The sequence below is a fragment of the Micropterus salmoides genome, unplaced genomic scaffold, assembly GCF_014851395.1.
Source record: "Micropterus salmoides isolate LMB-PRFRI ecotype aquatic unplaced genomic scaffold, ASM1485139v1 Ms_hic_scaffold_5, whole genome shotgun sequence".
NCBI classification, from domain to species: Eukaryota; Metazoa; Chordata; class Actinopteri; order Centrarchiformes; family Centrarchidae; genus Micropterus; species Micropterus salmoides.
In genome coordinates, this window is record NW_024044237.1 from 10,032,710 (window position 1) to 10,058,360 (window position 25,651).

Genomic DNA, 25,651 nt, shown 5'->3' on the forward strand with positions numbered 1-25,651 from the left:
GTGTGCAGAACAAGTCTAGTGACTGATTAAAACCTCCATCTGACTGACGACAGGTGACAGCTATTTTCTACGAAGTGACATCACTTCTCAGCCTCATCAACCCAAAGCTAATCAATAATCCGGAAAAACAGGACATGCTTGAAATGCCTGGAATCCTGAAACTTCCATGTTGCAATACTTGGCAATCAAGTCCCAGATGTAACAGCCGTGGTGATAGCTAAATATTTCACTTATTTCATAAATTATGAACGGTGGTGTTGTTAAATCAACATTTAAATACCTGTTTATTGGTTTATTTAGCTATGGAAAAAGTTATATTACCATAGAGAAAGGCTTAATGTCAAGCCATGGTCATAGACGCCTAGAAAGAGAAAAAATAAAACACAAATATACAAAATAATCTTAACTCAAGGTCAACTTTCTTCCAGTTAAAAGCAGTTGATGCAGTTCAAAGTTTCAAACTGATTAACTTGGTGTAGGTCTCCAGAAAAGAACTAGTAAGAGTGGAGATAATCGTTGGCTGAGGGGGAGCTCGTTTTGAACTATTTTGTATCGGACAGTAACTAATAATCATTAATTACTGTCTGATACAAAATAGTTTCATAATGGATTAATGCTAATTATTTTCTCCACTAATCAGTCATTAGGGTTGTAAAAATTCTGAAAATAGTGAGAAATGCCGTCACAATTACGTAGAGTCCAAAGTGACACCTCCACAATGCTTGTTTTGTCCAAACAGGCCAAACCTCAATTTTATTAACAAGACATTAAAATAATTAAAAAGCAGCAATCGTCACATTTGGGTGGCAGCAAAATTCCCCAAAATAGGCCTACATTTTAAATACATGTTTGTATTGTATGTTTGTGTGATGAGGGAGGATGTTGGACAGACCTGTTAAAGATACAGAGTGGTAAAGAAGATGGCTGAGTCCCCGGCTGATTTCATCAAATTTGTCATGGGCTGGTATGTGAGAGTAGCTTCAAACATGGAAGCAAGGAGGAAGAGCACAGGTGTTGCTAATACTGCTAATTAACAATTGTGCTGTGATATTGAAGTGCACCAGTAAGCCATGACAGTGAAGCATCATACACAGTAACAGGGCATTGGAAGAAGCAAAACTAAATGGAATGCAGCCATAATAAAATAGTTTTACTAATTATACCAGTGGTTTACCGGGTATATGTCATGTCAAAGTGTCTGCTGTGGAAAAAAAAGCCCATTTGAATGAAATTATGATACTCTAGGAAAAGTCATTATTTAACACTTTGTGACACGTATAATCTGACAACCTTCTTTCTCTAAAAACATTTAGGAGAAACTTGAAATATTGCAAATAATCTTCTATGTATAAAATTACATATAGACCTTCATTCAGTGCACGGCACGTCCAGTTGTAGACAAGGTCAACGCTGCCATATAATGTTCCTTTGTTTTCAACTCCATTCTTACTTTGGATTTGGTGCACATTTGACTAATGCCACTTATTTATATAAATAAAGAAGGAATAAGAGATTCCAAACATCTGTAAATTAAAAATAACAAACCACAGTTGTTTTTGTCACAAAGATGACAGGACTGTTTCAAAATGGTAGGAATAAAGTTTTATTTTTCATATGAAGGGGTGGTTTTGGATTTTTTTCTTCTTTTACAAGTAGTATGTTTTTGATAAAACTTGCAAAAAATCTTCTAGCATATTCCAAGACTGATGGACATGAAGAGAAGGGGATTTATTGCTGAATGTTAAAATGAAGACACATTTTTTATTTTTTCACAGAGTGGAAAAACGATTTGCTTGCTGCTTTTTCCATGCACCCAACTACCAGTACCACTAGGACATGCAGAGGGGTTGGGGGTGAGAGGAGAGGAGGGGAGAGGAGAAAAAAGGGTGAGGAGGAAGGGAAGGGGAGGGGAGGTAGAGAGGAAGGAGGGGAGAGGGAGTCGGTAGGTAAAAAAGACAAAGGCAAACTGCTTGACAAACACAAACATGGAAGGGCTTTGTGTGTGTGCGTGTGTGGTGTGTGTCTCTGTGTGTGTGTGTGTGGAGTGTACGATGTGTGAAATTTATGTGTGTGTATGTAAAGGGAAAGGGGGGAGTGCAGGGTGAGGAGAAGGAGGGTGGGGGGTGTTAACAATTCAACTAGCTCTAGAAGCACACTACCCTCACTTGCAGTATTTCCACATTGCAAATCCCAGATTGATTACAGTGATAGTTAAGACAAAACTAGCCAGACCTTTGGGCCATGAACCCAAAAAATGTTTTTTATAAATTTCCAGCAAGATCCCCTGAATCTGAGGGGTCATTGCCATTTTTAAGATACTTTCTTTATCTGTGATCCATGCATCTCCTGTGAAAAACAAAAACAGAAAACAAACAAACTTAAATTAATTAATTCTAATAGCGACACATATTGTATCTGACACAATATCATTTTCCTCAGTGAGCTTTAAAGGGTCTCTAAACCCGATGTATACCGGAAGTGGAAGAGTTTCTGGCGAGATCAGCCCAATGTTAGTGTGCTGTTCAGTATACTCCTCTGGTGATGGGGCCTGAATTCATCTGCTAGTTGCTTCTGAAGGTCGGTAACGGGGTGAGAAAGACATGAAGGTGAGGGGCAATGTGGGTCGGAGTGGGCAGGCGGACACAGACACATAACAGATCATTCAGTCAATATGACCAAGCAAAAGAAGTTCAATCAACAAAGGTACAGGAATGCAAATCAAGGATGCAGTAATCAGTATTATTATATACCACCATTTGGCTGTGAGCTAAAGAAAAAGTAGAATCAGACTCAGAAACTTGCTCTCTAGCATTGTGAACCTGTACGCAGTGAACCGCATGGGATTTTTCCCATCAGAGCAGTGCCATCACTACAGGGGTGAAAAGTGGCGGCGTTTCCAAGAGGCCCACAGCTGGAGGGGGCCCGTAAAAGTTTCCAGTAGGATTATATTAGTAAAAAAAGTGAAAAAAAGACAAAGGGGGTAAAAGAAAAAGGGGGAACCCAGAGCGATATCCTCCTCTTAAGGGGCCCAGAATTCCTCGCTACACCCCACACAAAATAGTGAACAGATGTGGTCTCCGCACAACATGATTTTTCATCGAAAACATCTTTGTGACCCACACACAGCAACACACATGCCCACTTCCACACATACACACAGCCTTTTGAAGTAAAAAAAAAAAAAGCAGCTGAATCTCCCCTCTGATTCCAAAACTTTTTACCCACGCTCCCTTAATCATGGCCACAAGTGAACGCAACAAACCTGACGAACGGACAGGAAGGAGAGTGAAGGGATGTGGATCTGGCCTGCGGACTGAACTGTGGCTGAGATGACGTGCGCTCTCTGCTTTGAGTCTTTTGGCTGTGATGTGATGGGGAAGTCCTGAGACACAGTGCGGCTCTAAGCTGCTGGCATAGGAAACGGGCGGGCTGGGCAGTCCACGGGAGGCCAGAGTCAGGCTGGATTACAACTGGAGTGGTTAGGTTCGGTTTGGATCGGCAGCTCCCTGGCCAATGACTGCTCATGGAGGGAGGTTCTTACAGTGCAATGGAGCTTCTGGCAGCGTGAGGATTGGTGGGAGGAGCATGTCAGTCACACAAGAGACCACACCCTCCAAGGTGAATGGAGGCTAAAACCAAATGAGGCTTCATGAGGTATACATACAGGCATGCACGCACACACGCACGCACGCACAAACACACACACACACACACACACACACACACGTTTGTTCCACTATCTCCGTGAGGACAACTCATTGACATGCTGCATTCCCTAGCCCCTTACCCTAACCTTAACCAGCACAACCACATGCTCCACCTTAACCCTACCCCTAACCTGGTTGGAACCTGAACCCTAAAACCAAGTCAACCCTCAAAAAGCAGTATCAAGCTCAAGTTTTGACCCCACGGTGACACAAGTCCTCATAGGGTTTGTGCAGTGTGCATTCAGGTTAAAGTCCCCAACGGGACATACGAACGTGAAACAAACACACACACACTGCAACCACCACCAATGTCATGGCAGCACCCTGAACACCTACACAGGAATCTGAACACTCTTGTTTTCACAGAAATAACAACAAATGACGGAGAGGCAGCGAACGAGGACACAAATGGCCGATGTGATTCATCCAAAAATCATCCAAGAAAAACTACCCTACACATCCGGTTGCGTCAGTGACTAATGTCCCTGTGAATCGAACGCATTTTGCGTGTATCATACTCATGTAAACAGACACCTTTTACACAGGAGGAATCAATATTGCATGATGACATAATCAGATCACAGTTCAAAAAGAGGAAGATCCCAAATCAGAGATAGAACGAAAGCAAAAGGAAGGAAGAGGGTTGGTCTCTATAAAAACGAGGAGTCTTTATAAGAAAGGCTACAAAAACTCAATGGGACCTCCGACTTCAGCATACAGCAAAAGGCACCACAATATTATTCTATTTATCTAACTTGTGAAAAAATTGGCACGTAATTCTCTTATTTTTTCATCTCTCATAATGCTGTAAATCAAAAAACTTTACATATAAATATTCCCCCCCGTTATAAAAAAAGTCTTTGCTGTTAGCTAGTAGACAATTTTTGCTGAAATGAAAATAAATATTTCATTTGTTTAGAATATCTGTCTGTTATACAAAATAAAAATATTTCTCCTAGGTGCAGGTCTCTAGTCCACTGGTTGTGTGTAGGAGGAAGGGGAGTGTGTGAAGTGGAGGGGGTGGGTGGCGGGGGGGAGGGGAGGGGGGGAGGTGGGGGAGGGGGGAGGGGGGTTAAGTCTTAAAGGGGCATGTTGTCAGCCTTGGAGCGATGCGACTGGGAGCCGCGGCTCTGCCCGTTGCTGCGCGTCCCCGGCCGACTCAGCCCACGGGGAGTCCGTGTGTCCGCACCAGATGACGAACGGAAACCCGGAACGGTTAAGGGCGGGTCCATGTTCATGTTCTGCATACTAAGGAAAGGTGTGCTCTCCCCGTGAGCATCCTCTTCCTCCTCCTCTTCCTCCTCCTCCTCTGACTCGCTGAAGCTCTGTGAGCTGTAGTCCCGTAGGCCCGCTGAACGCTGGGAGATGTGTCCGTTGAGGCGGTTGCGACGCGGGCGTCGCCGGCTCCGGATGGGTTCCCTTGAAGAGGCGTACTCCTGCGTGGTCTCGTAGGCCTCGTCGTCAGGGAGACGGTAGGGGCTTGATGGTAGACTTCCTGTGCTCTCCGTCAGGTAAGGTCGCCGTGGACGCCGGGGCTGCCTGTATAAACTTCCGTCCTAGAACGAAAGCAGAGTAGAGAATTTAATAGAAACTGTATAGCCTACTCTAAATGTAAAGTATGTTTGTCAGTGGTTTGCTCAAAGCATTGATGGTGGATGCCAACACAAGGACCTGAATCATCAGGTTAAAGGATGAGTCTCGTTATATGTTAGCTTATATGTTTCTTATTAAGAACAAATCCCAAGAAAAAAGCAAAACCAACAATTAATTCAACCTACTAACAAGTATTGTTGATCTATAAACTGATTGTTGTTCTATTATATATGTGATCCCGAATATATAATACATACATAAATACTCACTAGCGCACCAAATGTGTAGTTATCCACAGCTGAAAATAGTCCCCAAATAAGGCACTATTAACTGCCGTCTGAATTTTTTTGATTTATTAATAAGTGATTTCATTGAAAAATGACATATAACCCCTTTAAGTAATCATTACCTACATACATATAGTATCTCCCTCCCTATAGTATCTCCCTACTATGTCTTCATAGACATAGTATCTCCCAGTTCTCAAGTCATTTACCATTATCTACTATATAGTTCTCCATTTGGAGTTATTCACAAATTACTTACATACAATTCATTGATTTTCACTCAGTCCTTACTATATAAATAAAAAAATAAATAAAAAATAATAAACATAACTGAACTGAATATATTAAATGTAAAGATTTACATCTCCAGTATGAAAAAATGGGCTTGGGCCTGAGTGCCGTAGACAGGTTGAGAAGTCACAACAGAGATGTATTTTGGTCTTTTGTTGACAATGAAAAAATATAGGACATCAACAGCCACTTCCATTAACTGACATTCATGTTGTCACGAACACTGTGCTGCTCCAGTCATTGACATGTGTGTACTATATTTGCCTACGTACATCGGGGCATCGTAGCAGCGGCTGATCATCTTCTCTGTGGTAGGCAGCAGCAGCAGGAGGAAGGGAGAGGGCGTGGCTTGTGTTGGGTGAGGTGATCTGGAAAGTGGGCACCTGGGGCGGCAATGGTGGGTAGTGGAACTCCACTGGAGATAGGCGCGCTGGCGTGGTCAGTGCCGACACATACCTGGACAGGAAAGATGACAGCAAATTATTGCAGTGTCTGAATCACACCTCGACCACGTACATGCAAATGTGCTGACGTAACAGTCCACCCAAACTAGCACATGGCTACAACTGTAATGAACAATAATGTCTGGGTAACTAAATACACTAACTTTAAAACTGTACACAAAGCTGTAAGTGGCAACAAGTTGTTGGAAACACATAAACTTAATATATTCATGTTTAGCATTATGTTAGTCTTTGATGCTTTCTGCCAAAACGTACCAAGAAGAATTGACTGTTTAACTGCATTTCTGCTTTGCATGTGTTTTTTTGATTTGGCACTAAGGTACAAGTAGTTTGATTACGAGTGACCTTACAGTACACATCACCAGAAAGGTCATGAAACAAATCAGTGGGGTACAAAAGTAGGCGATGAGATAAACTTCTTTGACACACTGATAGCTTGTCAGTCCCAAACATCTGTTTTCTAAAACACTCAGGGCCGGGAGGCTGGGGCACACCCAGCATGCACTGGACAAGAAGGGGGACACCCCCTGGTCCATCACATGGCTAACAACCACCATCACACTTGCAGGCGATTTAGTGTTTCCTGTCCACCTGACCTGCAAGTGTTTGGACTGTGGGAGGAAAATCCACGCAAAAACACTGCAGCCAGCTGGCTGAAGTTCGTATGCAGGACCTTTTCGCCCATGAAACGACAGTGTTAACTGATGAGCCACCCACTCAGTCAGTCCCAAGAATTTGAAAAATATTACTGAACATGTGTCATCACAGCTGCAAGTAGCGTAAGACTGCTGCACCTTATTAAGTTTAACTCTGTTGTTAATGCACAGTTTTGCCACAGCAGAGATGCCAACTTCTGAAACAAAGAGTGAGTCAATTCAGCAGGAAAATGATTTATGCTTATTGGGAACTACATATTTGTTGCATTAAAATGTACTGAAACTCTAAGGTTGTTTGAAATGGCATATGAAGCACAACAGGGAGACACAAAGCAGATCACCACTTGTTTTATGTTGTACAGACAAGTTGCTTTACAAAAAAAAAGGTCTAAAATCGTTCCTCCAAACTTCCAAACTCCAAGCTTCCTTTAGAAGTTATTCAGTGTGAAAACATTGACAGAATATCCATGTTTTATAGCAAGTAACTGTACTATTGTGTTGCAGACAGGTGATACAAACATAGCTAAGCTCAGGAATGTCAAGTCTGTTTATTAGTCGGAGGGCAATCTGGGACATGGAGGAAACCACTAACTAACGATAAAAATAGGTTGAGTTAACACCAAAGTTATTTAAAATGTAGTTAAATAACTGACCTTCACAGAATGACTCAACTAAGTGAGAGCTTCTTTTCACTTTTTGACAAAAAGTTCACAAATGATGTTTGTTTTTTTGTTTTGTTTCATTACCTTCACTACCACTACATGTGAAGATCTCATTTAGATCCCAGGACAGTACTGGTTTATGAAGCCACATTACAACATACAGTATCTGGGTGACCGACATGTTGAAAGATTCCTAACAATTAACTCCCACTTGGGGTCGCCAAAGAGTAAAGGGGCTGGTTTGACAAAAAAACTAAACAAAGCAAAAGTGTTGTAGAATGAACAAAGACAGAGTTAACCCCCCCCCCCACACACACACACACACATTACCACCCTCCCTACCTGTCACTGTGAGGCGAGTCTCTTAGAGAGTCATAGGAATCCCCGTACTGCATACCCGGTCCTGACACGTCTGTACAGCCCCAGTGGGCGGCCCTCCTCGCCATGCATGCCGGGCTGCTGCACTTGCTGGTTCCCACAGAGCTGGACAGCCCACCTGACTGGCAGTCTGAGTTCATACTCTCTGTTCGTTCCATGCTCCACGTCTGCTCCTCGTGTCTGCAGGTGTGGGTGTTAGCAGAACAAGTTAGAAAAGGTTACAGCACTGAGGAGGCAGGAGGATGCAGAGGAAGAAGGAATGCTAGTTAAAGAGACTATTCTTCAAAAATGTTCACATGCATGGTATATTAAAACATCATCAAGTGATATTTTTGATATAAAACACTGAATCAAATCACTCTGGGTAAGGTAGCAGAGCTGGTAGTACTGCAGATTGCTATGACAATCAATAGCCAACTGTGCAACTCTACACAGACTGTACACGCCCTGTTCAGCATGACATAGAGACATGACAAGGTAAAAAAAAAGTGGCTGGTGAAGCAAGTGGAACATCATCAAGCCAAAGACCACATATTTTTCAAAGGTGTAGGTTTTAGTGATGGGAAAAGTCACTCTTTTGACAGACTCGAGTCATCAAATCTTGTTCATTAAAATTAACTAATCTCTTTTTTTTGTCATTTCGTTCATTTGAACTAGGCTGGTTACTGCAGCGCTGCAGCCCTCTAGTGGGCGATTAAAAAACAGCGCAGTTCTCAAACACAGAAGGCTGCCTGGCTTACTTTAATTGACAAAGTATAATGCACACATTCACCTCTTGATCTTTCTCTATCATCATTCTATAAAGCCCCATGGAGCCACAACCAAATTCAAACCAAGTAAAAACCACATAAATATGTTATCAATATTCAATCGCCACTACTCTGGCTAAATCCGTCCATTTTCACAATGTTTCCTGAGTATACTACCAGACCAGTGATATGAATATAACTGCAATTACTATCATTATATCTCTAAAGTGCTCATTCATATAGCAGAAGTAATAACACACTAGATGAATAAAACACACTGTTATTAAAATTCAACCAATTTAACCCCAACTTAACGCCTGAATTTTTTTACAATCAAAAAATTAAAAAAAATATTTGTGTTTTCATTTGCTTTCAAGCTGATATTAAGTGAAGATTGTTAATTTGTCTTTAAAACATAGAAAAGATAAATTCAGGTATGTGTAGGTATGATGCAAATTAGCGATAACAGGCATAAACGAGAAACCAGGGCTTGCAAATGGTTCCTAGGTACGTATCGAATATGCACCAACAGGCATTGGGGGAATCCATGTGCTATCTTGGCTTGCAGTCTGCAAGGAAGAGGTATGATGCGAATTCGCGACAATCGGCGTCAAGGGGTTAATAATAATCTGGATAAAGCCACCAAGTTCTTATAAGAACTCCAGCACAGAGAGAGGAACAAATAAATATTAACACATAATATAAAGGCAGCAGTTGGACGCATAATGGGCCACATCAGGTCCGGATTCTGCTGACAGAGAGAAACAAACATGAACACATCGCTCAAGATGTTGTTTCACCAGTCAAGAGCTGTGAAACAACAGCACGGCTCTGTTGATAAATAAAAAGGAAAAGTTATGTTGTGTTCTCTGGCGGACTCGGATCAGCTGTTAGCTGTAAACACACCACAGGGCTAACGCTAACGTTGCTATGTGGCTGTGTTTTAATGTTTTAATGACCGGGTCTGTTTGTTTTGGAGAGGAGATGACCTCGGAGGTAATTCGGCTCCCGGTAGAACCCTGTCAGGGCGCTGAAGTGGAGCGGACCCAGAACAACTCTCATCAGCTGTTAGCTGCAAACGCTAGCAAAATTAAGGTATGGCTCTGTTAAAACTATAGCACAACATCACTGCACTGTAATCAGTCTAGTGACTGTTACCTGACAACCGACTTTCCTCTCATTCTCCGGCGCTGGCAGTAACTCAGCCTGCTGAATGAACAAAAGACTGTGATGTGAGTGGTGAACAATTAGTTCATTCCTGCTGCACAGTAGCCGAACTGTCACGTGACAAATGAACGACTCAAACCCAGAGACCCACAGCTGAGAGTCGTAAACTAATCAATTCTGTTTCCTGTGCTGACGGAGCCCATGCAGCTGCCGTGTGACGAGTGAACTTAAGAGTCCAAGACTATTCACGCATGCGTGAAAATGAACGAATTACTCCCTCAGACTAATCGTTCCTCCTGAGTCATATACAAGATTAGGTCAAATGAACGAAACATTCTTCAAACAACACTTATAGGTTTCCAGTGCGAGTCTCAAGCTGTCTAGGTTTTGAGATAGTTGTCTCTAAGGTTTCTATTGCCACCCCAATAAAAATTTTATAAGAATTTTATTTTTGGTACAAAGGCATTTAAAAATGACATTAAAAAAACGTTGTCATGAAGGGAGAAGTGACCCCACCCAGATCCAAACCTGGGTCTACAGGGTAGACAATTGGTACCCTGTAGACCTGGATTTGAATCCGGGTGGGGTGTCTGTTCTCTCCCTTCGCTACAAACTTAAACAGGAATATTTCTTTCCAGAAACAGTTTTTCCGTTCCTCTGGATAATCCGCAGACCTTCCTGCCAACAGTTCTCATTGGAGCTACTTCCTACAAAAGAAACAAGTCCCTATGAAAACTGTTGGGTTCTTATTGAAAGACAAATTAAGAATAGAGAACATACTATGTTGGCCTATGTATACGTGCTCATCTGCATCTGCATGTGCATGTGCATGTCTACCTAGAAGCATGTGAGGCAGTGGTAGAGTGGTGGGAGCGGGTTGACATTCGGCTGCCTGCGTAGTTGCCTGCACCCTCAGCTCCGTGGCTGATAACACACTCTGTCGTTGGGACGCTCTTGGAGATGTACTGCAATACACACACACATACATAAACACATAATAACGCTATGTTTTAATTTTTAAAATACCAATTTCATTTAGTAAATATAGATAAATTATACATACAAAGAGATTTCTAATGATGAGAGTATTCCTCTGTACAGATCTGTTTTAACTCCTCATCACTTCACTATTTTCATTGCTGCCATTATGCTGACTCATCCCCATTACTTCTCAGAGAGAACGGTTGGCGTTTTCTGCCCTCTCTTTAACATCTGTCAGCTATGTGCCACTGTATTTTTCCATGTTGTCGGGGGATCAGAGTTTTATTTGCATGAGGACTCAAAAATCGCTCTGAAGCCTAAAATAGCTGGCAGAGTTCTGAGTGCCAAAGCTAAATAAAGTCTTTGAGTAACTCCACCTATGAAGACATGAACCAGCGGTGGCTCTGCGGACCTCTTCTCTCCCTACTTTGGCATTAATGAATATATGAGGGTATTCTGAACATTTTGACACCAAAATCCTATTTATAGGAAAGTAATATTTAATTAAAGGCACTGATTTATCTGGTTTTATTTCAGCAAATCCTGTGCACTGATGGGAAGGCGAAGTCAGCCTGGAGATGACAAAGTGTGGCGTCTCTGCCATTGTTGTACTGTATAATTGTTATTGTTAGGTACCAGAAGCTAAAACAAAACCACAGCACACCGCACCCACTTTGGAGCCAACTGCATGTTTAACCAGCGTCTTAAATAAAAAAAGCAATTATTATGAAACCTATCCCTCTTGCCATAAACTGACTAACTTTTCCTCGTTTTGACATTAAATCGGGCAGTTACTTTTGTTTCATTTTTAAACTATGGTTCCTTATTTATTTTTGCCTTGAGAGCAGCTCTGCCTCTGAAAACCTTATATCTGGAATGACCTATTGTGTGTTTCCTCTCAGCATGAAGTGCAGGGTTGTCAGGAGGTGACTTTACTTCCAGTCTGTCAGTTAAATCTGGCCTCAGGATCACCTGTACATGCCTCTGCTGTGTGTTTCCACTGTTTGGACTCACGTCAACCATGGGGATCTCCTCGGGACCAGGCCCGGGGTGGTTGGGTCCGTTGGCCAGCATTCGGTTGGGTTGCTCCACACACTGATTCTGGTTCTGGTGTAGGTGACTGTGCATCTTCTTTCTCTGCTTCCTGGAGGGGCGGCGATGAAGGAACAATAAGTGGTCTGGCAAAGTGCTGAACTAGAGACAGTGACTGATATCATTTGCACCATAATTCACTATAATTGCTCTTTAAAAATTTCTTCCATTGCTGTCTTTAGCTTTCATTACTTCTTCTGCTAGAACTTCACTCATCACACGATCGTTTTATGATCACAGCACTGCAGCACCCTCTCTCTATTGCACACCTTTTGGCCACTTATTGGGATGAAAGTATTCACTGTAAAATGCTCAGGAATGGAGGTCCAGCAAAATTAAACAATATAAAAATATGTTGTGAAGAGCAGTTGGGATTTATTAATAACTGAAGGCTCTTGACCAACTTCTTGTGATTGTGTATTATTCTATATTTGTTTAAGACTGGACCCTTCTCTCTTTTTTTGATCATGCTGCCAACATGACAAAGCAACTAAGGATTTATCTTTTACCTGGTCAGATGTAGTGTAGTGAATTATTTACTACAGCAGTGGTGGAAAGTAACTTCATACATTTACACCAGTACAGTCCAGTACAGTCCAGTACAGTTTTGAGGTACTTGTACTTTGAGTGATTCCATTGTATGATACTTTTTTCTCCATTACATTTATTTGATAGCAGATCGTTTCCAAACCTTTCTGCTTGTGACCCTTTACCAAAAAGCAAAGACTAGTTAAGGGGACTCTTGACAGACCGCTATGACCTGCAAGGCGAGGGTTATGTGACTGATTGCCAACTCATCAATTATTATTATTATTATTATAGTTCTTTTTCATTAAAGGGGCATTATGTAGTTTTCAGCTCGCTTGAACTCATGAGGGAGCATAATCCGAAACACAACCACTTTCATACAGAAATACCACAATAAACGCAGAAACACCTGCATGCAGGCTGTGGCTTTTCAGGCTCTGTTACTTCAACCCCGTCTCAGAGGCAGATCAACACCGGTCCGGCGCCATACATTTCATTCAGCACAGCCAGCCACATATTTGCTCAATACTCCCGAAAAAAGGCAGCGGCTATAGACAGACAGGGAGAACAGACAGAGCTGGAAACTAGTGATGTGCGATACCACTTAATTCCAATACCAAGTAATACCCAGGCTGGTTTTGTCGATACCGATACCAATACTTTTTACATGTTTTATTTCTAGTTTAATGTGACCTCCCCTCTCCCGTTTCTATATTTAGGAGAGAAATAACTAGTAGGCAAAATAATAGCTGCATAATGACAAGACATCAAACTACTGTCATATTCTTTAATAATAAAAATATCCTGCTCAGAACTGCCGCTTCATAACATCATCCTATTGTTGTGACAGACTTAATCTCAGATGTTTAGCGAAGTTTGCAGTGTTGCCAAAGTATTACACTGTCTTTGCACAAAGAGCAACATTATTACCTTCACAGTAATGTAAAGGGCTGCAGCGGCTCACTTCAAAGAAGATCCGTCACAGAGCCTTAGCGCAAGCATGACTTTGACAGGCGGAAGGAAAAGTAGTTCCTATCAACCGTGTGTAATTACAACATCACACACTCACTCCAAATGACTGAGTTTAGATATCGATTCTTTTATGTGAGCATCGATCCTAGAGCAGGAAACGTTGGTATCAGAAATATCGATACTTTAGGATCGATCCGCACATCACTACTGGAAACTCAGGGAAACTCCCACTGCAACGTTACAGTAATAGTTTTATCAACCGCAGGTTTAACTAATTCATGCTCGTTACATGATAACGTTACATTTACTGCATTTAGCCGACGTGCTACATCGTTAGCTCCCCTGCTACTTTTCAGTAATCATCTTTACTATCTGTGAATCTGTCACCGGATGCTTACATACATGTTTTGGATGATAATGAAACGGACTGTGTCTTTATACCAGTTAACGTTAGACCGCAGTAAGTAACTTTACTGTAAAGAATGATAGTGGATGGCTCTTCCTCCGGGTTGTTGTGACCGTTTTGTTGCAGTGTTTTATATTATGTGGGTCACGTTAATTACAGCGACGGAGAGGTGGAGAAGCTATGTATCTGAGTATTGGTAAAAACACAATAAACAAACCGAACGTTAGGAAGCAAACAGCGACAGGTCGGAGCTAACGTTACTGTAGCGTTAGCTGGCTGCTCCTGACTGCATCACTATAGGCTAACGTAAGTAAAGAAATCGTTCCGCATTTGCTTTTTGCCTTTACATCCTTTCTTGCAGGCTAAATCAACAGTGGTACAGGGGATAGTAACATGCGTCGCATTAGTTGGTGAAGTAATGTGGAAAGTGATATAACTTTGAACCGGAAAACATTAGCAACTGCTCGGCGTTAGCCGGGGAGCTAACGTGACTTTCTCTGTGTTTCTCCAGCTTTGCTAATGATCACTTTGTTCTTACTCGACATCATCTGAACCTGTTTGGTCTGATGGGCTTCAGCACATAAACCGTTTATTGTTGTTTTGTATCCTTTCGTGGAGCCTGTGTTTTGCTGTGAGCTGGTTGTTTTATGGTGTTAGTGGACTACATGTCATTAGCTGCCTTGTTGTCGCTGTAGTCTGAGATAATCTGCGCTGAATCTGACCCGGAGACCTCACATTAAAATCAGAATAGTGGCTGATGCAAGTAACGGAGAAAACAGGCGTGTACTTCATTTCTAAGTGAGTTTTGAGCCCGTTGACAATAAGGCAATGAAAATTTGATTTATTTCATTGAAAAACTTGCATATAGTCCCTTTAAGTGTTTTGTTGTATGCTTCTTCGCACAGTACACTGCAGAAAAGCTAGCAAAGCCTTCTGTAGTCTCCATCAGTCTCGTGAACCTCGCCTTGCAGGTCGTAGCCATTGAGTCTCATGTGACTAGTTGGGGCTCCTTGTCACGTTTCAGGTGTCTATAATGTGTAAGCAGTTCTACTAAAGAGACGTTCCCCTCTACATTTTACAGATCCAGTATTTTAAAGCAATGATTATATAAAAATAACAAAAATAAAGACACCATATGAGCCGTTTCCTCTTTCATTAATCATCTATTTGTCTTGTGACCCCTTGGAGGGGCCCGAGCCCTAGGTCGGGAACCACTGCACTAACTAACTGTACATAAAGTAGTTAAAACTAGCCCCAACTCGACCAACTACAAGAATAAAATGCTGCTTACTCAGTGATGCATCAGCTGCCGTCTAATAATGTCATATATATCTGTAATAATATGTCCGCCACAGAGGACATTTGCAGTAGGTGAATTTAAAGGTTTGGAGTCTTTCATGAATGGGGAGTCATTTATCGTTTCTTCAAAGACACATACTTGGTTTTGCAGTAGGCAACCACACAAACGATGCCAACCACCAACAACGCCACACAGATGCCTGTGATCGTCAGCACCCGCCTCTGGTAGAGCTCCTCAGCCTCTGTAGAAGGAAACACATAAAAACACACACACACACATGCACGCACACATCCATGCGTTGCAGATACACAATCATAAAACAGACAAGAATACACACACACACACACACACACACACACACACACACACACACACACACAGCATGAGCGCTACGCCATTGATGGTAACTACAGAAACAGGTACTCACTATTATCTGCTGCCATCCTATCCCCTGTGCTGTCTATAAAACAGCTCCTGCTCTGTCATGTCACATGCCTTTCACTTCTAACTCTACTAGTCATACAGTGCCGCTACAACACAGGAGTTATTCTACAAGATTATAAATATTATGATAAAAAGCAGAGCTGTAAACCTGAATCCTGTCATAGACTTCCTGCTGTCCCTACACAAGTGTTTTTACAATGGCCATGGGGATGTAATGCTACAGATGGCACTGGAGGGGATCTGAATGCATGCCTGTATGGATGGAATCAACAAAAGACAAAAATTAAATAAGTGTTCAAAGTGTTAACACCACAATGGGCTGACAGTATGAAGGTTAGGTATTCATAAAGCACACCATAACTGTAACTGTCACAAAAGTTATCAAATGTTTTCTATTTTATTTTGACATTAATTATAAAGGGATACATAAGCTTCAATTATTTGTATACATTCCTGCAGATTGCATGAACGGTAATGTTTTCATACTCTATCAAGGCTTTTAGGAGACCCCTTGGTGGTCATATGGTAGGTCATCTGACTTAACTGGCTGAGGTTTTCATTTTTTGTCTAAACATCATTATTCTCCAACTCTTGTTTGTTAAAGGTTGTTTAAAAGCAGTGTATTGCTGCCCTCTGTGGTTGAAAGCTCCAAGCCTGTTGCACCTGGATCCACAGGGTCCTGGAGGACATCACTGCAGCAAGATGAGACATTAAACCACTGGAGGTCAGCAAAAACAAGTCACTTTCTAAATAGTAGTTTAGTAATCTAAACCTAATGCCAAGATTAATCAAAGTTGTTTTAGTTTCCTGTCCTTAACCTTGACCTTAAATCAAAGTTGATTTACATAACTAAATGTTTTGGTTTGAAAAACAGGTGGAAATACTATGGGATCAGTTATTTTTCTGATGTTGGAAGCAAGTTGTCATAACAGTTTTTATAATCGTTGTCTTGGAGTTTTTCATTAATATTATGTAATAATTATCTATATAATTATTATTATTAAGACTGTTTTGGCTTCCGAAATATAATACCATAAAAGACTATTCACTATTCCTTATAAAGCTATTTAATTTAATTATAATTACATAGCCAAAATGCATACATTTTACTATTTGCTCACTAACAATTCTGCGGACAACGCCTCTGACAGTTTTGTCTACAAAAGCGTTTGCTGGTGACTTGCTGCTGAGAACATCTCTAGACCGATTTGGATCACATTACACTGCACCACATTAAACTCATTAAGTTCTAACAGGTTTGTGGTGACGCAGTGTGAATACCATCTTGGTGTTGTCTAGGTTAATTCTGGTTTCTGGGCCTTTTATGGTGTAACACTCTGTGTCAGAACGGCAAGCGAGACGACACAGTGACAGAGGGAGCAACAAACAGAACATGAGGGGAAGAGGGAGGGAATAAAAGGAGAAAAGGCTAAGTGGTGAGGAGGGAGAAAACAGAGAGACAGAGGGAGAGGAAGGGGGCTGAGAGGGGAGCAGGGGCGTGTCCAGGAGAAAGGCCCAGGGAGAAGCTAGTCCCCAGAAACCAAAGACTGCCCTGACTTTGTCCCCTTATCAACTAAAACAGGATTATAGAGGCCCTTGGATTGTTAGTTATGGCTGAATTAAAGCCCCTGAAGACCAATCATTGTTTTTCAATGTCATAAACTCAAATATTTGTTAGTTTCAAAGTTTCTTCTCAGTTCGGACTAAAAATGAAGCAGTCCACTTAAGACACTGATACCTATGAGCAATCACTAGTTGAAGAATATCTCTCTGTATGTATCTAGTTGTGGTTCTAGCGAAGGTTAGTTGAGAAAAAGGTAAAAATACATCAGAGAGCTGAATGTTCTGATATAATTTCTGAAAACAGCTTGAAACAGGTGCTTATGAATCAAAAACTGTCCCCTTTACCTAATTCATCACCTTACCTTTCCCCTCCCTCAAGAAGCTCTAGACACGCCACTGAAGGGGAATGAAGGAAGGAAGGGGGCGAGGGGGTTCTAAATAAAGGGCCTCTTTGGGGACTGACAAGCCTACGAGAGCCTTGGCCCGGCATTGTGTGTGTGTCACAGGGTACTGATACAGACAAAGGGAAATGGGAAGGCGAGCTCGCTGGCACAGTGGAGCCAACAGCAATCGTGATTTAGGATAGGCGAGCTCTTGACTCTGACACTGAGTCAATCAAGGGCAGAATAATAAGGACAGACTATGTGGTCAGGCCTTTTGCTCGCTTTTGGCAACGCTTTGCAAAAATACTCGCAGCTTGCATGTTTTTATTCGACAGGCTGCTGAAGCCAATATGCACATTGCCAAAGCCTTGAGGACGAGCCAGTTATTTGTATTTATAGATGATGTGAAACATTCTCTGATTTTTGGACAAAGAAGGTAACATTTGCTCCGATATGGTGTCCAGACAAACACAACTTTGTTTTGTATAAGGCCCATTACATTGTGTTTTAATTATAATTACGCACTTTCTTTCATTCATGTATCCTTCCCAGTTAATATTCTCTCTTTCTCTAAAGTCTACTCTTCCAAATTTTTCAGAATGTAAGAGGAGTGCATGCAGAGAAGGGATGTTACATGTATTTAAAGCAGGTTAGTGGGCAGGAGAAAAAGAGGGACAGGTTGAGGGAGACCCAGTTGTTGGTTTTAGAAAGAAGATGGCACAATAATGTGTGACTGTGAGAGGATCTTGGCAAACCCTTTAAGCACAGCAAAATGAATAATAATGTTCCATACCCATAAATTCAATTCTGAGAAGCTCTGCCAGCGCAGAAAGTTGTCGTGGTAAAAGGAAAGAGACAGATAGGGTCAGGTGTAGTGTCCACTTTGGAGCAGATATAGTATTTTCATGTCCTGTATACGCTGAACCAGGATATGAGTTAATCAGTGCTGTCAGCCATGGTGACTGACATGTGTGCCGTCCAGTAACAGACAGACAACCCAGACAGCCTCAGCTCTGTGACCCCCAGAAATGACAAGAAAACAAACAAACAACGGAACCAAACAAAAAGCGAAGGGAAAAAATGAACCAAATGCAGAAGGAAAGAGAATCCAACAGGCAGGAAAAGACATGCAGCGACAGACGGACAAACAAGAAGCCACATCACTTACTGCTATATTTACTAGACCTCATTTCTGGAGTAAACAACATTGGACAGAAAACAACAAAACAAAAGAAACAATACAAGAAAAACAAAAGATTAAAAGCAGTGAGTTACTCTCCAACATAAAAACACAGTACAGTCGATGAGACTGGCACAGCAAATGGGGTGGGTGTTGTAACTCATTTGACTAATGGCGATTGTGTGCCTTTGCATTGATTACGGCATACCTCTTGTATAGCAATTTGTCCCACTATTGCTGCGTACAGCTATTATAACCTTTCATGTGATTTACAGAGAAATCATCTCGGCATTTGCAATTTTCCACGGCTTTGCATGCATTACTGGCCGTAAGGAGAGATTCACATACAAAAGCCAGCCAATCTACTGTCCACCCTAACCTTAACTACTCTGCATTTTGAAAGTGCTTTACATTTGTACCGCTAGAAAAGCAGGCAGTAACAAATTAGCATGTATTTAAAACAGCAGAAAGTATTCCCTTAACTGACTGAACGAGGATCACAATGCAAAACAAAAGCACAACGTCACAAAGACAGATTTCAGCGCGTAGACAAGGCTTGATGATGGGGTCATAATAAGCAGACATTACATAGTATGATATATTATGATGTAAAACCTGTTCTTGGTTAAAAATTGGACATTATTCAGTGTGGAAACTTCCGCAACAGACAAACAGCAAAGCAAGACAACATGGCGTGTAGCAACAGTGTTTAACCCCTGGAAACAAGAAGAAGAGGGTCATTTTAATCCCTCTGTTTTATCTCTCTGTGATTGCTGAGCCAGTAACAGAACCGTGACACAGCCAGTGGAGGGAGGAGCAGTTTCTTTCATCTGATTTTGCCAATACTGTTTCAGTGTCACTGCCCATGCAATCACAGGAGAGTGACAACACATGCCCTCATTTGCATCCCTATGATTTAAAGGAATAGTTTGACATTTTGGGAAATGTGCATACTTGCTTTGTTGCCGAGAGTTAGATGAGAAGATCGATACCACTCTTGTTTCTGTATAGTAAATATGAAGCCAGGGCCAGGAGACTGTTAGCTTAGCTTAGCATAAAGACTGGAAACAGGAAGAAACAGCCAGCCTCACTCTGTCACAAGGTAGAAAAAACAACTGCCTACCAGCACCACTGGTTTTTAAGTAACCTCCGACTAACATCAAGACAGGATAACACTGCTCCTGAAACCACAACTTGTAGTTTTTACATGTTAGTTCACATTTTAGTTCAATCTAGATAACATAACAATTAGAGAGCTTTAGAGGAGCATTTTGTTACATTTGACCAAAGCCAGGCTAGCTGTTTCCCCCTGTTTCTAGTTTTTATGCTTATGCTAACTGTTTCCTAGCTGTTGCTTAATATTCAACTTACTAATGACATTGAATAAGTGTATTTCACATAAATGTCTAACTGTTCCTTCACTCACATGATAATGAAAAGCAAAACATGTGACACCATTTTGAACATATTAGAAGTCAATCCCAAAACATTTCAAGCAGAATTTAGCCACATGCCATAATGAGAGATTTTATCAGATGATCCATGGATGCTCAGGGTGAAAACAGCAGGTTGTCACATTCACCGCTGTGGGGTTACTCCTCTCTTAGTTTAGGACAGGTCTCACTGACGTGATACGAAGAAACTCGGCTTATATGAAAATCAATATCACAAAGGGACTGGCTCTCAGATAGATGCAACCATGAGTGATGTTTTCAAATCTCATTACATTAAGACTTAAAATTACATATTCTAAGCCTAAATCTCATTCTCATTCACTTACCAAATAATTTGGATTTTGGACACACTGTAGCTTCTCGTAATGACTGGCGGCTGTTCAAAACAATGTCAGAAGGACTTACAGTGTTCTCCATCTAAAGCCTTCAATTGTCAGTCGTGCTCCTACTCCTTAAAGTAAAATCAATATTTTTCTTTGTTTATAAGAGAGGTACAGCATAGAGAAATGACTAGTATTAATAATTCCTATCACACATAGTTTAGCCTTGATCGTTAGAACATAGAAATCTAAGCAGCACCAATGGACCACTTACAAAGAAAAGTGACAATAAATCCAATAAAAAAAAATAACTTCAACCTCCTGCATTGCTTAATGTGTTAATTCTCTGTCTCCTCTGTTTCTTTTTATGCACTTCTCTGGATCAAGCTGCAAAAGTATTTGTATGCAATTTACAGCTTAAAAATACAGAATTTTAAAATGTAAGCGTAAACACAGCGTTAAAATTTGGTACTGATTGTTGAGCTTGATTGTTGAGCTGTCTGGAGCTTTATTTAAAAAAATGGGATTAGAACAGTCTCCTAACTAATAAGAAAAAATTGTCAAGATACGTAACTTGTAAACCACAATGCACAAATAAAAGCAGAGTGATTTGTATGCGTAAATCTGGATCTGTACCTGTGGCTCTAATTTACAGCTCGTATATTTCATTTCCATTTTTCAGTGGTATATATTTGTGAATCTCCACCTACTCGAGTGGATCCTTTTGAGAGTGTTGTTCCGTGCCATTGGTGTCGCACAAAAAATTCCCATGAACAAGCTTTTCCAATAATGTAACATTTATGGATGCCAACAATACAGATTATGATGCCAACAGCTGTTAAACTACAAGAGGAGAAGAAGAAGGAGAAGGAGAAACCAAACCAAACCACTGGTTGCTTGTTTGGCAAGTGTAACTGGTGGCTAGTTGACATACAAATGATGATATCAGAGTTGTAAACTAGAGGGACAGATACAGATTTACAGATACAATCACTCTGCATTTATTTGTGAATTGTATTTTGTGAGTTACGTATCTTGACATTTGTTACTGTGCGACTGCTCTAATCCAATACTTTTTTATGCAGCTTTCTCGACATCCAGTATGTGATATGCTCTAAATACGATTTAAAGCAGATGGACTAGTGGGAAAAATATCTTACGTGTAGATTTTAAACTATCTCAACTGTTTGTTTCTGGTGTCCAGAGGAGCACCACAGAGGAACCAGGGGAGACAGGCAGACGGAGGGGTGGACACAGAGGCATGCAAACTCACATTTACACCCTCCCCCCACCACACACACACACACACACACACACACACACACACACACACACACACACACACACACACACACACACACACACGTTAACTTACATGAAACATAAGAGCAGGTTTGCAAACACAATTAAACACACTCACACACACACAGCGCTCCCTCCACCCAACCCCATAGCATGCAGCATCTCAGTGAGAAGGAGACAGACAAGAGCAAATGGACATACTGTAGAAACCGGCCATGACGGAGTTTTGACAGCGGTCCCCCGTATAGTCATTGGGACACCTGATGGAGGGAAAACAAGACACGGGGTGGGGAGGGAGGTGGGGAGGGTTAAAGATACAGAGGGAAGAGAGGGGATAAAACAGGAGGCAGGAGAGAAGGAGGAGTACACAAAGACAGATAGAAAAGAGGGGGAAATAAAGAGGAAGGGAAAGAGGGAGACATAAGAGAGCAGAGAGATGAGGGGTTAGAAACAGCACAGTCCACCAACTACAGAGAGAGAGATGGCCTGCATACCGTGACATTGCCGGCATCAATATGACATCACTGCTACAGTTAAGACATCATCACAGTCATGAGGGTCATGTGATGGTGGTGCAGGAAGTAGGAGGGGTCAAGCGTACAGTGGTTAACCTCCAACCCCTCTCATACACAAACACAGATGACCGCAAGCACACACACACAAACTCACACACACAACCAATTGCCTTATAGTAGATTATGGCCTCTCATTCATTGCATTAATTTCTTAAATCCAGACCAAAACCATGATGAAATAGAAAAGCAAAGCAAAGGGAAACTTTTAAGTAGATCTGATTTATAATGGACATCCATAATTTTGATGTCCATTATAAAATATATCTGTAAAAACGGTAAAACAGCAGACAAAGTCAATTTATACTGCCATTGTTTGCCTGTACAACTTGCTCAGACTCAGCAAAGTGTTCTTTGCACATGATATCATCTCAATGTAAAGTCTATGGTATGAGCCATAAGGGGCGGGGAAAGATAGACATTGCATGTGTCGTAAGTTGCCCAAAGCAGCAGCAAAGTAAAGGGAGAAAACCTTTCTTGAATATATGCTGCCAGAGTTATGTTCAAATTAATGGCTGGCCATTTTTTTATACTGTATTCAATTTCTCCCTAATAAATGCATTTTCTCATGCAGGCCTTTATTTCAAAACTGACATTATCCAAGATTAACAAATCAATCTAACTGATTTGTAGATTACCATTATAGTAACAGGATCATTTTCACTGACTAACATGCTAGCCAGTGCATGTTAAGCAACATGGAAAGAAAAACGTGTTAGTAAACAGTTGCCTATTTACACATCCAGCAAATGAGCAACATTAACATTCATTTTGAGTTTCTGGGAACCTGATGAATCTAAATCAAATATTCACACTCTGCATATTAGCTCTGTTTTTGGTCTCCACCAGCTACATTTTCTACTTTCTTCACAAGGTAATTGCAAACGTCTACTGTTTGGTGCTGAGCAGGTGGCATACAGTGGGTTTATCAGAGCTTTTCCCACTGAAAACAGCTGCCTGCTTTTGTAGGAAATAAGGCTGATGAGAGCTGTAAGAGTGAACCAAAATAATATGGTTTCGGCCCATGCATCCCAAACAACGAGAAAAAAGAAACTATCGTTCTACTGCAGGGAAGCTGCAGGTGATAATTCTCTGTGTGTTTGTCACCACAAGAGACACCTTTTACACATAGTGATTTGATCCACCGTTAATAGAAAAATACTGAATGTATTGTACTGTATGTACTGCTAAATGTATTATCTTATTAACATACCAAATGTGGACGGAATATGGAATTTGTAAACAAACATATTGCATTACTGGCTGCCTGGATACTTTCTGCTATGTGTATAACTTTATCAATATGATGCAGTGTAGAGTTACAGTTATGGTTAGTACTCCAACCAACACATAAGTACTCGGAATGTCTTTGAATGTTGTTAGGAGTGGCTCTGCCTTCTCCCCATCCTCTTGTTTCTTGTGTTTTCCCTTCCCCTTTGTCTTTGTCTGTCTCTGTCTGTCAGTCTGTGTGTTTTGGGCGTGTCATCCTGGCTCACCGCCTGCAGTCAACCCATGCTGTTAAAACCCCGGCTCTACAGTCACTCCCTGCCAGTTCGTCAGTTAACATTCTGCGATAACATGCGTTCCGGCCCTCTGTGTTTTTCTACTGCCTAAGTGATTCTTGTTGCCTTTTTTTACTAACGCCAGTTTCCTTTGCCTGTTTACAGAGAGAGACTTCAGTCATGTTTGGAGACGCTGCCTGCCAGCCTAGAGAGAGTCCTGACTTATAAATATGCCCTAGTTAGCCTGAGACCCCTGCTCCGTCCAGCCCGCTCGCTTTGTCCCCAAGTCCTGTTATCTGTGCTCTGAATAAAACTGAATTACTGTTCATCTACTTCCTGGTCTGCTAACAAATGTTCCCTGTAGAATATTTTGAGGTCAAAGATTAATGAAGGGGGGGGGGGGGGGCAGCAGGGAATCAAAGCAGTACCCTGTTCAGTCATGCACATGCAGTGATTACGGAGAGTGATGCTGCATTCTCCATTGAGAACAACATCCTTGATTTGTGTAATGCTGACTGGTGTGGAAGTGTGCTAACCCTCACAAACTTTTCATATAATGCTATTTGCCTTTTTCCTTTTCCTTTATTGTGTTATATCTTTTTTTGTGTGGATGTAATAGGTTTGCAAAGTGAAAAAGCCCAAAGGGAGTTACCATCTCCCACAGAAAACACTGCTCTGAACTGCCTGAAAACAGCTCGTTTGTAGTTCATCCTTTACTTCCGTAACCTATCTGCGTTACTATGTAACACGTGTCGTAATGCTTGCCTAGCAGATCGTGTGGCACGCCCTCAAACACTGGCGGAGAAACGCACCGAGTTGCAGCACACACAGTGACAAGACATCTGCCAGCCCTCACCCCCACCCTCCCTACCAAATGTTAGATACCCCCCAGGCAGTCAATAGACATAAAGTTGTGCTGCAGAAATGTGCAGTATGACAGAAATACAGTGTTTTTTGAAAATTAAACCACGTAAACCTATTCTGGTAAAACCCCTAAATAAATTTATGGACCTGAAAATGAGCATAATGTGAACCCTGTAAACTGAGCCTTCGAGAATGAGTACTTGTCAAAATGACCTTCTGACAAACGCTAAAATGGAGATGTGTAAAATTCAACAGTTTTTTACAAGAATAAAAATGGGACACACACACACAGCACACAGAGAGACAGCCTTCCACAGTGTGTGAGCATGAAAATGGCTGGAATAGGTTTTGGTATTTCTTGTGCATAAATAACAGCAACAGTTTACATGCAGCTGCAGAATGTGGTGTTTTGTTTCTGGATGGGTGGCGAGCTGTCAGCAATACCACGGGCTGAATATGATTCATATTCTGGCATCAGCCATCAAACTCATAACACTGAAACTAACAAGTAGGCTCCTCACTGCATCACAGTAACTAGAAAATGTATGCATGTACATGGTCCAAAATATAAGTAATGTTTAATACTTTGAAGCTAAGCATAGGTATTGCCTTTCTTTTATTCTTTATCAGCTCTTTAAATGAAACACTACATGACCTCATTACAACTGATGTCCTTGAAAATAAAAAAAGCTTTTTGAGATGTCTTGAATTGTGTATTATAATGGGTGTCATGGCTTTTATCCAGTCAGGCATAATTGATTTTATATTTGCATTGCCATAATTTATAGCAAATCAACTTTAACTGCAGTCAAATGAAAAATAGGCATGTTACAG

At 41.3% G+C, this 25,651-nt stretch overlaps 1 protein-coding gene and 1 long non-coding RNA gene across 4 annotated transcripts in view; one reads left to right on the forward strand and one right to left on the reverse strand.

Annotated features, from left to right (window-relative positions):
• Positions 1 to 260: 260 nt before the first annotated feature.
• The window catches only part of nrg2b (neuregulin 2b), a 59,894-nt gene continuing 34,503 nt past the window's right edge, over positions 261 to 25,651 (reverse strand). The window contains exons 5-12 of the mRNA XM_038699499.1: positions 22,081 to 22,139; positions 18,417 to 18,440; positions 15,372 to 15,474; positions 11,950 to 12,079; positions 10,792 to 10,919; positions 8,003 to 8,218; positions 6,151 to 6,334; positions 261 to 5,263 (exon numbers count right to left, since the gene is read on the reverse strand). Of these exons, the coding sequence (XP_038555427.1) occupies positions 4,787 to 5,263; positions 6,151 to 6,334; positions 8,003 to 8,218; positions 10,792 to 10,919; positions 11,950 to 12,079; positions 15,372 to 15,474; positions 18,417 to 18,440; positions 22,081 to 22,139 (1,321 nt within the window). The 3' untranslated portion in view covers positions 261 to 4,786. The remainder of the gene's footprint in view (positions 5,264 to 6,150; positions 6,335 to 8,002; positions 8,219 to 10,791; positions 10,920 to 11,949; positions 12,080 to 15,371; positions 15,475 to 18,416; positions 18,441 to 22,080; positions 22,140 to 25,651) is intronic.
• Positions 5,146 to 24,285, forward strand: LOC119888776. Of its 3 annotated transcripts, none has more exons than XR_005441945.1 (3): positions 5,146 to 5,218; positions 16,282 to 16,401; positions 24,119 to 24,285. It is a non-coding gene; the product is annotated as an uncharacterized LOC119888776 (long non-coding RNA). The 3 variants fall into 3 exon arrangements; XR_005441944.1 differs by lacking the exon at positions 5,146 to 5,218 and adding an exon at positions 13,899 to 13,987; XR_005441946.1 differs by lacking the exon at positions 5,146 to 5,218 and adding an exon at positions 14,208 to 14,239.